This window comes from Erpetoichthys calabaricus, chromosome 1, assembly GCF_900747795.2.
Source record: "Erpetoichthys calabaricus chromosome 1, fErpCal1.3, whole genome shotgun sequence".
NCBI classification, from domain to species: domain Eukaryota; kingdom Metazoa; phylum Chordata; class Cladistia; order Polypteriformes; family Polypteridae; genus Erpetoichthys; species Erpetoichthys calabaricus.
The window spans coordinates 245946900-245960801 of record NC_041394.2 but is presented as its reverse complement, the minus strand read 5'-3'; the positions used below and the strand labels follow the sequence as shown (position 1 = coordinate 245960801).

The following is a 13902-nucleotide window of genomic DNA, read 5'->3' as shown; positions in this document are numbered from 1 at the left end:
ACTGTATTATAATGTTAGATTGATCTTTGCTTTCACCCTTTCTCTAGACAGATTTACAAGGTGTACACATAACAGTGAGCTCCCAACATCATAGTTCTAAAAATCATTGAGGCACACAGTCCTAGGAAGCAGCATGTGCCTCTCCTGCTTGGCTTGTGTCTTTTTCTAGAATGGCCATTTGCGTGCCCCTGGCTACAACCAAGAATAAATCACTCTGTCTGTGAAATTCAAACAGAAGTAGTCCCAACTATGGAATGAGTAAAATAAATGGACACATTGGACAGTACCAGGCCTTTATAAAGTGTTCACAGAAAACTTAGTCCAGGCCTTAATTAATAATTTATGTTGCCAAGTGGTGTGGAAATAAAAACATGCAAAGTAGTAATTACATATAGCCATAAGATTTAATAAAATATTTTCATTTATATTATCTCATTTGAAGGCATCATTTATGTTACAGTATTTTTTCATTTGTAACTATGGACAGCATGTCTTTCAGGTTCAGAAAACAAAGAGATGTACAGTATCAAATCACCTTTAAAACCTAAAAACTGAAGAAAAAAGAATGGCTTCTTTATTACAGGCAAGTATCAGTACTGCATTGATACATTTGAAAGTACCATTGTATAGCTTCCCTGCAGTATGCACATTATTAGTGGATCCTTTACTATGAGTCTTACAGAGAAGATCATGAAAAGAAATGCACAGGCAGTTTTGGTGTAGATTTAATAATTCTGCATTCGTGTTTTTCTAAATATCTTTACAGTTTCAAAGGAACTGTTTAATCAAGGGAGAAATTAAGGGTAGCATGTGGACCCTTCACCATTGGTTGCTGCCCATGCCTTGCTGGCTGGTTCTTATCAGAAGTTCAAGGATGCAAAATAAAATAAAAACTTTTTTTCTGAAAATTCCCTTTGATTTTAGAATGCAGACATTTTTATAAAAAACATAACGTTCTTCACTAATAATTAGAATATAATCATCATTGTAGTTTGTGAAGTTACGTCAATTAGTATTCCTTGTTTAAGGGAAATAAACAATTTATAAATAATTAAAACAAATCTCAGGTTAAAACTATATATATTATTAGTTCTCAGCACTTCATTTCATCTTGCTCATTCTTCACAGTGACATCCTTTCTCCCTGCACAACACGACCTTTCACAGCCCAAGTATCCTGTAAAATTAAAAAAAAAAAAAAGCATACACCTCATATTAACATTTCAGCAATATTGGTTTTCAGAATGCAGAATAATTAAGTCTTTTGGGCTAAGATTCCCTGGCTAAATCAGATTATAGGAGATATTTGTTAGAAACCTATGTAAAAAGTAAAATGCATTAGGGGCAATAAGCTGTACTCTTAAGCAACTGCTGAACCCAAAATGAAGGACAAGAAGATCAAACTTACCAAAAGGTGTTTTATTATATGATGGAAATGGATAAACACAAGTAGTATTCGATTTCAAATTTAACAGGAATCATTTCCCCACAGGGCCAACTAGCTATAGCACAGGATTTCCACACCCAGTGTGTCTACCACTGCTCCCAATACCATTTCTCCCTCTGTGTGTCTTTCTCCCACTTCATACTAAATTTTGCCCCACCATTTTGGCCTATTCTTCTCCTACCATTCAAATTTTTGCCTCCAAATTAATTTCCACCAAGTTCACCTGCACTCCGACAAGACAGAGCACTTGGGACCACTTCTTGGGGTCATACCTGTTAAGTATTTCTAGCATCAAGAATGCCCTGATGGAGCGCTAGGCAGCTGCAGGACAGACTGGCCATCATAAAACAGATGGAGGTCATACATGTTGTACTGGACCTGCCAGCTGACACCAGTTAGACTCAAAAGAGTTTCCCAGGATCTTCTCCTTGTCTGTATGCCCCTGGAGGTCTTACTTCTGCGGCAGTTTTTATATACAGTACATCCTACTGCCAGTCTAGTGGAATTCCAGTTAGGCCTCTGGCATAGCTACATTTATTGCCTTTGCTGAAAGTAACTTTTTGTTGTTTATATTTTTATCATATAGTGCCTTTCTTGTTTATAATGCTACTCCTTAACTGATACCCCTCTATACCCTCTATAGCAATACAGTATGTTGTGAGCTATTATTAAACACTGCTGAAAACAAACAATGAAAATCAGTTTTATTTTGGTCCATTTTCTCTCTTTTATTCAAGATGTTGTAATCAGTACCAAATTCTCAAAAAAAAAAAAAAAAAAACTTTAGGCAACATAATGCAACTGCTTCTGTAAGTTTCATTTTTAATAAACATGGCTGCATAACTGCATTAATGGGAGACTTGGGATAAAGAAATTCCTGTGCTCCATGTGTACATGTATTTATGTACATTTAAATACTGCAGCAATACAATTCTGTTTGGTTTATTTTTGTATAGCAGTCTTCACCGAGTGTAGGCTCAGTGTGCTGTAACAATTTCACATTTACAATACAAATTACAACACATTATTTCAACACCCTTAGCTATACAGTCATCTTTCCTGTGAGTAGTGCCCACCCCAAAGGCAAGACACAGTAGTAAGTGTGCACTGATCAGCTTTTCTACCAAGAGGAAGAAGTATGTGTGTAAATATATAACAGGCTGTACTTACTGGGAGATCAATAAAACAAACTAGGTCCACAATGCTTACCATAACTAGTCTACTAATTACATATTCACTCCCATCCCATTGGTTGTTGCACATTCCAGGTGTTGAAAAGTGAAGCAGTGCAGAATAAATTAGCTGGGCAGCATGGGAATGGGGAAAATGCATGTGTACTATCTTTCGCTCCTCTCACATGCTGCCATCTATTTTAAATACAAGTCACACCACTTGTATGCTAAAAGGGAAATGAATAGGTAAATTCCTACTACTAATAAATGCTTACATAATACAGATTTTAATTCCAAAATATTTCATGCCTTAATTCAAAATCTGGCAGGGATGCCTTCCACGTTGAGTTTTATGTTCTTTCTGTGCTGACATAATTTTCCTTTAGGTACATTAAAATATCTCTTATTAAGAATAATTATGTTTAGAATCCCAGAATGCTGTATATTAATTACATATACATACATATTGGACATACATTCTAAACCTGCTTAGTCCAATTCAGGCTCAGATGGGGACAAAGCCTATTCAAGTAGCATCAGGCAAAAGACAGGAATAAACTGTACCACTTCATTGTAAAATTCATTTACAGCAGAGGGTATTTCAGAATTACCAATTAACCCTAACATACACATCTTTTGGAAATGGAAAGAAATCCAGAGTACTTGGAGGACAGCTGCGCAGATGCAGAGAGAATGTGAAGTTCCGTACAGACCCTGGATTCAGGATTTCAGCCCATGATGCCAGATCTGTGATTACAGTATAGTTAAAATAAAGTATACTATGTGTGTGTCTACGTATGTATATAATATTATATATATATATATATATATATATATATATATATATATATATATATATTCATTGCATTCGTAGTCTGAGTCCCGGCCTGATTGTATGGGTGGTTACCTACCAGGTAACGCATGTGGTTACAGGTAGAGAAGTTTTGGGTGCCACCAGAGGGCACTGTGGTATGGTGGTGCTGAGTGTTATAGGTTGACAACCAATCCTAGAAGTGGTCTTGGCAGTGTGTTTAAAAATGTCTCACAGCAAATATCTCTTTGAATCTAGGTTAGGAGTTTAGTTGGGGCTAAGGCTCCCTAGCAAATCAAGAGAGAATGGGGGGCTTTCTGGTTATTGGAGTGGTGGGTTAAGTAGATATGTTACCACACCTGGTAGACAAATACCAACACCTGTAGAGGTAGGCCCAGAGCACCTGCATACAGAATTTGTTGTTTTGCATTCTGCTTTGCACATTTGTGCATCTGTTTAATATGTGTTTACTTCAAAAAAGGCACAACGTTTGTATATTTTGTCATCATTGTGAGCCTGTGTTAACACTGTCTAAAATAAAAATGTGCACATTTCTGTAAAATATTTTAAAATAGAATCTAGTCTTATTTCTTGTATGTTGGAGTCAATGCAAATTACCTGAAGTGTAATGGTTGCATCCAGTCCATATTTCTTGTAAGCAATTTCTTTCACCTCTTGTTCTATGTTTTCTTGAGTTGTTCCTTTTACATTAATGTAAAAGCAGTCAGATGCTGCGTAGTGACAAGAAATAGCCTAAGGAAGATGAAATGAAACTTCAGTTCCTAAAAAAAGGGTACATTTATTATTAGTAGTACTAACAAATCCACCGTAAAGTGTGAATGTGTACACATCAGTTTTTCACATCTGTCAGTCCTCATTTTATTATTTGTTTTCAGTCTGTTCTCGTGCTGTTACCATCCAGTAGTAGTCACTGCCCACTCCACCTTTGATTTATAGTTAATTTGTGTTTTTGAGAATATTTCATTAAACCTATCATTATTAATGAATCTTTTCAGTCATCAGATGTTATTTTTATTAATCAAACATTAATGGAGGTGATTTGTTTAAATTAAGGATATTTCTTTTCTGATATATTTCATCATTGTCACTTTTTAATCTTCATTTTTCTGCCCTGACTTAGATAGAATTTTTTTTTCTATCCAAAGCTAATCACAGTTAGGAAATGTTTATATTTTCATTAGTTTGCATTGTTCTACTGAATGACCAACTACTGAGAAATATAAATAGCATATTTAATTTTATATAATGCTACTGCACCAATTAATGGAATAGCACACTGAACTTATGCCTTGCATGTTGTTTCTTGTCTTTATGTAAACGTGGGGCATTGATGTTAGCAAGGGTCAATAATGTGTAGCCATATAAATAGTTTGGTATGTTTCATTGACCACATGCTACAGTGAGGGAAACAGTAAAGAGTTAATGATGTATTAAAAGCAATTTACCATTTGAAGCATTTGTTGGTAAGAAAACACTTAACATCTCAAAAAAATACCACTAGTATTGTTGTGGAATACAAAATAAATAATCTAGAAGAATCTAGAAGCAATTTTTAATAACAGAGTTCAAATACAATCTGTTAAATTTGTTTTAGACTTGAGATACTCCGTAATCAGAGGCTCCTGCTGCTTCCTTCTGGTAGACGCTAGTGTACAACAGGGTATAAAATCAACAAAGCAAAACATTCTTTTATCCCTAGAGTCTTAGGTAGTCTAAATGCAGACAGCTTCCGGTTGCAGGTGTACTCTGCCTGCCTTGCCTAATGGTTTATTGTCTCCTTGTTTACCTTCTCTAGAGGGCTAATGCTTCTTTGACATTACATTAACTTTTTTAATGTCTCTGAATGTATCTTGCCATTTAATGATATTTATTGTAATGTTGCCTTGGTTAACGTGTGTTTGATGTTGAGTCTCCATGAGCTGTGGGTTGAAGAGACTATAACAGAGATAGGAGGACCTTAGAGCAAGTATTAAACCTTAAGATGGCAGAGTCAGGTGAGGTGATTTGGGCTCTACTGGGGATAATTTCACACCAAACACAACAGCCCAGTGGTAGACTCAGAAGATGCTAGAAGTATTATATATCTCAGTTGGTCTGTGAGTCCCTAATGAAATTCACAAGATGAGTCTGAAAACTGCTTAGGCTGATAACCATCATGTCCCTCATTGGGATACACAGTATACAAGAAATTAAACTAAAAAATGTAACAAAGAATGGCTGTATTAGGCAACAATATTATAAATAAGCATTTATCTTATTCCTCATGATTTAAATCTTCAATGTAAGGGTTATGCAATTGTTTACTTCAATATAGTTAGTATCATTATAAATCAGAGGAATTAAATATATACAGTGGCACACATGTACATTGGAGGATCTCCTCACAGGCTCGATCGAGATATGTAATAACCTGCCGGGATGAGAGGGGATGCTGTCGTTAACATTATCTTCTCCTTCTCTCGCTGCAGAATTGAGATACCGCCCGGTGAGGGCACTTAGACATGCCCCTTCTGGTTCCCAGCTATAAGAAATCCAGCTGCCCATAAGGAGGTGTCTTTATTTGACCAGAGTGACCTGCCAGATGGAGCTCCCTGACAAACAGACCCTGAACCTGCGGCTATAAAGTCAAACCTTTTTTTAGTTAAAAGCCTGAGGGTGTGAATCCCAGATGCCAAGAGGCATTGTTTTTGGCTGCTATCACAACTCTTATTTTCTGAGACCTGTCATTCCTGCACCCACCCACCAGTATTATGTATATTTTATTGTTTACTTAATACAGCATTGAATACAGCAATTTAATTTGGTTCATTTTTAGAAGTTACAATGCAACATCTTCACAGCTTAGTATATAATTTTTGATAATAGTCAATTATGATCAATTTTTTTCTTTTAGCTATTTTTTACACTTTAACAAAATGTAAGTTTATGCTGACTTCAAAGACTAAAACAAAAATTTCAGGTTTTTCACATTTGTCTTGTCTCATGACTGACAGCCATATAAAAAGTATTTTGTTATGGGCAAACCAGGGGAAACACACCCTAAAACTATAATAAACCCAATTTCCTTTGTATTAAAAAAATCTGAAAATTCAGAATAATTAGTAAAAATAGAAGATGTTCTTAGTCCAGTTTATGGTTGCCTATCGCAGGAGCATTAGGTGCAAGGCAAGAAACCATCCTGAAGAGGATGCAAGTCCAGCACACACATACACCTATATGGGGCCAATTTAGAGATGTCTTCTCTGATGTAAGAAGAACACTTTTATAGACACAGTGAAAACAAGTAAAACCTAGACAGACAATGACCTGGCGTGGGATACAAACCGAAGACCCCGCACTTGAGAGGCAGCAATGTTAGCTACATTTGCCACGCTGAAAATGTTATAATGGTATGTAAAATGCTGTCTGTGACAATAAGATTGAAACCTTGGATTTGATATACTGTACAGTAAATGATTAAGGAACAACACTATACAAGTTTTGATGAATAATTAAGGTGACGCAATAATAATGAGATTCACAATAAGTTTAGTTAACCCATAAATAAATAAATTAAGGCAGATAAAAGGCTCTTAATTCTAATTTGAGGAATATGAAAGAAGTAATTTGGTACAATTTTAACGTGGAAAACAGGATGTTAATTTTCATATACAGTATGCGTGATACATTCACAGAGGATACCCAACATAGTATGAGGATAACTCTAGACTCTTTGAAAAAGATTATCACTTGACCAAGCAAAGAAAGCTTCATTATTAGAAAAACAAAAATAAAATGTGCTTCTGTAAAAATGTAACAGAGTTTTAAAGCCCTTTATTATATAATACTTAATTAATACATAAAACCAGGAAATGTTACTGATGATGAATGTAATAAAATAGTAATGAATAATCTATTCTACTACATCCTAACAGCAGTAGGTCTTGTTTTCATGTTCAAAGTAAAATCAGACTACTGTACTGCACTATTATTATACATCACCCAACTCACTTTGTTTTAGATGATTAACATTGTTAAGAATGATGTTGCTTATACTGAAACTTTATAATCATATACAGGTGACTGAAAAGTTTTGAGCCTGAATCAAAAAAGTATATTACAGTATATGGTGCTGTTTTTGTAATTAACTCCTGTGAACTGAAATCTAGCATTCTACCATTTGTGGTTTATAGTGTCAAATCACTAGTGATGCCAAAAACTGTTCTGTGATTGAATAATGGAATAAAGTGCCTACAGAGATTTAGTCTCGTCTAGTGAATGTGCACTAGGACCAGTTCCCTTCATGTGCTGCAGTTGAGAGATGGGTCACTCAATTCCGTCGTAGAAGAATGTCTGTCAGAGAAGATGCAAAATCTGGTCAGCCCTTCTACATTGATGACATAAAACATGCTGATGCTCCAATCAATTGGTTGCCAATCTAAATCAGACAATTTTTAATATAAAACACTCGACTGGTGATTGGAAATTAGCCAATCGACAAAACAACAGATTTTTTTCAGCATGTGCCTTTCAAAACTTTAAAGTAATTTAGTTGTAGTGCTCCTTTACATGAGGTATTACAGTAGTTGAGCTAGCACAGTTTTTTTGTTTTTTTTTAAACTGTGAATTTCCTGTAAACAGAGATGGAGTAGACCAGAATATCAACCTTTACATTAAAATAAGTGGAGGTATAAGACTTAGAGAAAGGAATTGGAGGAGTCGTCCAATTAGATAAACGACAGGAAAGCCACATTAATCAATGGAGATCTTTTAATTTTGTCCTTTAGATAAAACAAACACTGCTTGTCTGAGTTTGTATAGTGAGTGAGCTTGTGTTAAGTACAGCAGCTCACATTTTCAGTTAAAATGCTGCTTGGTATACAATATGCGCTTTAGCATAACAGCAATATTTGACTATTTTACTTGTTAAGCATGTTGGCCTTGTGTCTTCTTGATAAACATCTAATGAATATTTGACAGATTTGTGGCTTTTTTAAAGAGATTTCTGCTGTGTTTATTATTGTTTATTTTGTTTCAAAGAGAATCTTGAGCTAAAAAATTGGACTTCAACAATTATAATATGCACTCAAATTTTAGTGATATCAAGCACAGAGACACATTACACTATATTCGTTATAGAATATGTATACAAATACCACTCAAATTATGTAACAAAATAAAAATATTTACCATATAACAGTCTGATGCAAAATTCTGAATTCTTCTATTACTAAGCACTTTGGATATTATTAAGAAACAGTCACTCTAGTCTCATGATGTGAAATACTGTGCTTTATATTCAAGTACTGAATGAAAAAAACCTTCAATAGACCAATACAAATTTTAGTATACTACTGATTATGTTAACCACAATCATGTTAATTTTGATTAAGGGTAGTTCCATAATATGCCCATATTTAAACAGTGAGCTCAATAATTTAAAGAACAACATTTTCATCATTACAAGCTCACATGTTTGTCTTTTAAAGGAATCTTTCTCAATTGCTGGTAGAACTTAGTTGTGTATTACCTTTCTGAACCCTTGTGTACGATTCGTTCCAGATCCATGGATTAGCAGTGGGTGGAAAAATACAGTGTCTCCTTTTTCCATAACAAGATGAACACGTGGAAGGTTAGGATCAAAATCACGAATTCCATGATACATTTTATTTACACCTCCCTGGAAATATAATAGTATAAAGTTAATTATTTTTGTTCAACATTTAAAGGATAACTTTTGCTATATGGTGGACAGGACTTTCTTTTAGCCATGTAGAACATTTTCTTAAATATAATATGTATATTTGATTTAAAAAAAAGGGCGGCACTGTGGCGCAGTGGGTAGTGCTGCTGCCTCGCAGTTGGGAGACCTGGGGACCTGGGTTTGCTTCCCGGGTCCTCCCTGCGTGGAGTTTGCATGTTCTCCCCATGTCTGCGTGGGTTTCCTCCGGGCGCTCCGGTTTCCTCCCACAGTCCAAAGACATGCAGGTTAGGTGGATTGGCGATTCTAAATTGGCCCTAGTGTGTGCTTGGTGTGTGGGTGTGTTTGTGTGTGTCCTGCGGTGGGTTGGCACCCTGCCCGGGATTGGTTCCTGCCTTGTGCCCTGTGTTGGCTGGGATTGGCTCCAGCAGACCCCCGTGTCCCTGTGTTCGGATTCAGCGGGTTGGAAAATGGATGGATGGATTTAAAAAAAAATGCATTCAAGGAATTTCAGTTCCAACAAAATTAGTAAAATATTAATAACTCCCTATTAAATTAATTAATTATTTGGTTTCAATGGCAGCACTGTAGTGTAGTAGTTAATGTTTTTTTAGAACTCCGTGAAATATGGGTTCAGCTACTGTATTTGTCCAGTGGTGGCTGTAAGGCTAGGGATCTACGTTGCCAGTTTGAATCCCGTAAATACCAGAAGTGATTCCACTCCGTTGGGCCCTTGAGCAAACCCCTTAACCTGCAATTGCTTCATCCTGGGAATGACATTAACCTGTATCCAGCAGGTCCTCCAACTTGCATGGGGAAATTTGGGGGTTGGTGGCATGATTGGCACTACAGCCATTGTAAAAAAAAAAAATCCTTACACTGTTCCAGTGTGGTGCTGAGGTGTCACCCATTGCACGGCTGCACTAGGGTCCCAATCCGGGTGGTTCGTCATATGGTGGGTGTGGCAACATGCTGTAATCAGTGTATGCTCCCTAACCTCTATTTGTCCAGTGTAGATACACATTTCCCATTATATTCTCTGCAATTCTGCATGGGTTTTCTCCAGGTATTCCATTTTCCTTCCTCCCCACAATATCTGAAAATTAGTTTAATCAGCAACTCTAAACTGGTCCAATGTAGGTAGACATTGTTGTGTAGTGGGTCCACAGCTCAGATTGAAAAGGCCATTTTTTTTTTTTAAATAGATAATTGCCGCCTTCGCAGCTTAAAGAGTGTGGCCGTAGCGGTTCCCGGGCACTTCGTAATGCAGGCGGTCCTCGCTTAAGTGCACAGGTGAGGAGTCATTCATATCCGTAATTGATGCCAGGAGCTGCTAATTGCCGTACCTGAGCCACGTTCCCATAATAAATAGGAGAAGCGCAAGGCGGAAAGGAGAGAACGGAAAAAGACGGAAGAACTAAAGGCTTGGAGAGCGAGCGAGAGAGCGTAGCATTGGAGGTAGTGCAGCCAGTTGAGGAAAAGGAAGGTCAGTGCAGTCGGGGGTCCCGGACAGAGCGAGTGATCGGCGCTAAAGGGACGGATCATGCCCACTGAATGGGAGAGTGGGAGGAGGAGTCCGCCCTAGGGATCTGAAGGACGACCATGTGTGCAAGAAGGAAGATAAGAGGACAACTGACTCTGAGTGGTCTAGCAGACACCGGCGGAGGCAGCTAAGTCAGGGGTCGGTAGAGAGAGGATTGTGGTGGCTGAAGTCTTGTTGGCTGAGCAAACATTGAGTGAGCTGAAGAGGCTGGGAAGGAGCTGTGTCTGGCTGGTGTAGCCCCAATGATTGCTGCAGGTTTTAATCTTGTTTTAGCCTTTGTTTTAACCTTTTGGGATTTTTATCTTTTTATTGGATTATTTATTTAATGAACACTTGACTACACTGCACTAATTATTTGGACACTGTTTGTTTTTGTTTTTAATAAAATCACTTTTGCACTTTTTGCACCATCCCCTTGCTTTGTTGTTTCTTCATTGTCCAGCTCATCCGGTGACATTACCGATGGTGTCGGGTTCAAGTGCTCCCAAAATGGAGACGGGAGCCTGGAGCAGAACCCACATCGTCACAGACATATTGTACAATTAATATGCAGTGTCTCACTGTGGTCCGTGTATTCAGTTGGCTTTGCACTCATATACATAACCCACCTATGAAATATTATTCTGGTGTACCAGAATATATGTACATTATATATGTACCATATATAATGAACTCACAAAATATTCAGAACCATTAACTTTCTACACACTTTGTGTTATAGATTTAATTTTTAAATGTATAAATTTGCCATTTTTGCACATCAATCTACACATAGTAACAAAAAATGACAAAGTGCAAGCACATTTTTCATAAGGGTTTGCAAATTTATTCAAAATCAAAAACTGAAATCTCTCAAAAAATTCACCCGTCTCCATGCCTTCTGGTAATACACGACTCAATGGTTGACATGGTTGAGCCGTTTTAGTTTCTAGACAATATTCTATCTCAAAGCCTGAAGAGAGATGAAATCACTACACCTCTATTATCAAGTCTATTCTGCCACCACCATAATCATCTCGCTGGGTGCTGCAGCTGTTCAGGCCAGTAGCAACCTGCAGTGCACTTGTAGCTTGCAGAAAATGTCTTTGACTGCAGCATGCCAGGCATGGGGGACCTATATGAAACAACACCACAGTTTGCTGGAAAAATCACAGCTGATCCATCCAAACCCAAACAGAATTTAGCCGAACACTAAATACTTAAGTGCATTAATAATTTTGTTCTCACTTCTGTATGTCAGAACAATATTGTATTTTATTTTGTTTGTATTTTTAAATTTTAGTAAATGTGTTTCCAACTCATCAAACCAAATTCCTAAAATAGAAGTATACACTTCTTGGTGAATATATTGATTTTGATTCTGCAGTTCAAATGTTGACACATTAGATTTCATAGACATGCTTTTAAGGTTACTTTTCAGTAGTTTATTACTGTATTATTCTATTGTATTTCTCTATATTACTCTATCACTCCTATTACTCTTTTTACCTTGTGCTAGTCTTCAGTGTTGCTTTATACTTCAGAGTTTGTAAATATCTATTGTCCATAACAATAGTCAACATTTTTTATATGTATCATCCCTCAGCCCAATATGTTCATGTTATATCTTTACATTTTACATTTAACATTCTTCTCATTTTACTTCTTATACAAGGATTTTGCAGAATGACAAACTTGCAGGGCTCAGTTCCAACACTGTTGAAAGAAACATTCATAGCTTCCCCGCAGTATATGTGTCATAACCTCTATTAGCAGCATGTCTTTTACTTGTATCTTTTGTTCACGGCACAGAAACAAAAAAAAAAAATTGAGTTTTTGGATGCTGTACAGTGCCTTCATTGGGTGTAGTCAGATTTTGGAAATCACAAAAGTTACATTTCAAGATTTTTAAGATATACTGAAATGCTTGTTTATCCCCACAATTAATAGGTAATATTAGTAACATTAATACCTTGCTAATCTGAGTAATTCAGATTAGCGAGATATAAATAAATCTAATTTGTTTTATGTTTACTTAGAAAAATGGACATTCTCTTTTACTAATCGATCAATCATTAGCTTCATTGATTAGCCTACCTCCCATTCAGGGTAATCATGCTGTTTTAGGCTTTCTTTGTGGGTCCCTGGCAACACCACTAGGCATCCATTATTACGATCTATTTTCTCCATGGCTGTCCAGGCACACACAATGCAATCTGCAGGTCTAAAAGGAAAATAGTGCAGATCTTGGTGCAAGGGATGACGAGATGTTTTCTTCCCTAAAGAAAGATGAACAGTAACATTTTCATGTTTCACAGTAACATTTCACAAAGTGATGCATTTATAAGTTAAAAGTTACATGCAGTAATTAATACAGTGCAGTAAAAAGTATCAAAAATTGCTAATTTTTGGTGTAGCTGGAAACATTGAATAACTTTGTTCATTTAATAAATGACATTTATTTTGTACATACTATAAGTACAAAATAAGTTTTTGTTCACTTAGGTGCTCTTAAGCTAATATTACTTGACTTGAGCATTCCTAGTTTTCATACTCTTTCTCTGTACGTTTAGCATTCGTTTACTCAGAGGTAGATGCGCCTGCTGCTTCATGAGCAGCTCTTCTTTTCTCCACCCTAGCAGACCACTTCTTCTCTTCTTTCATCTGCATCTTTTTGAGTTAAAACTGATTAAGTCAGTGTTTGTGTTGCAATTACTTAATATGTTTTCTTTAATTTTTCACTTAAGCTGGCACTTAAGTCTTCAATCTGCCTCAAGAATGATTTAAGATACGAAGAGGTAGGGGAAGTGATGGCGAAGGTGGTAGGGATGAGAATGGTGCCCATACCCATGCGCTGCACGGCCGCCCTGCTGGCCGCTGCTGAGAGCTGATTCTACAATAAAATAAAAGAAAAAGAAAAAGAAGAATAACCTTGGAAGTCAATCATCACCCTGAAAGCGGATAGTAGACGTCATGTAGTATATGTGTACCAAATTTCAGGTCAATAGGTCAAACGGTTTGTGAGCTACAGGTGATTTAAAATCCTGGACAGACAAACGAACAGCCACGGTAGTGCATCTCTCTATTATAAAAAAAAAATCCTGGGAGAGAAAGACTAGGGAGACGAGATGTGATCTTCCGGAAGACACTTAAAAGACCCGCGAGACGAAAGAGATTGGCCACGGAGCATCTCGCAGGGACCTTAAACATGAGACTTTGTGCCAAGAGATAGACTCAGGACCGTCTTGCG

The 13902-nt window shown here is 36.8% G+C and overlaps 1 protein-coding gene across 1 annotated transcript in view; it reads right to left on the bottom strand.

Moving 5' to 3' along the window:
• Positions 1–385: 385 nt before the first annotated feature.
• Positions 386–13902, bottom strand: part of phyh (phytanoyl-CoA 2-hydroxylase) — a 49228-nt gene continuing 35711 nt past the window's right edge. Inside the window, exons 6-9 of the mRNA XM_028813639.2 lie at positions 12750–12931; positions 8960–9109; positions 4048–4182; positions 386–1176 (exon numbers count right to left, since the gene is read on the bottom strand). Coding sequence (XP_028669472.2) covers positions 1123–1176; positions 4048–4182; positions 8960–9109; positions 12750–12931 — 521 coding nt within the window. The 3' untranslated portion in view covers positions 386–1122. The remainder of the gene's footprint in view (positions 1177–4047; positions 4183–8959; positions 9110–12749; positions 12932–13902) is intronic.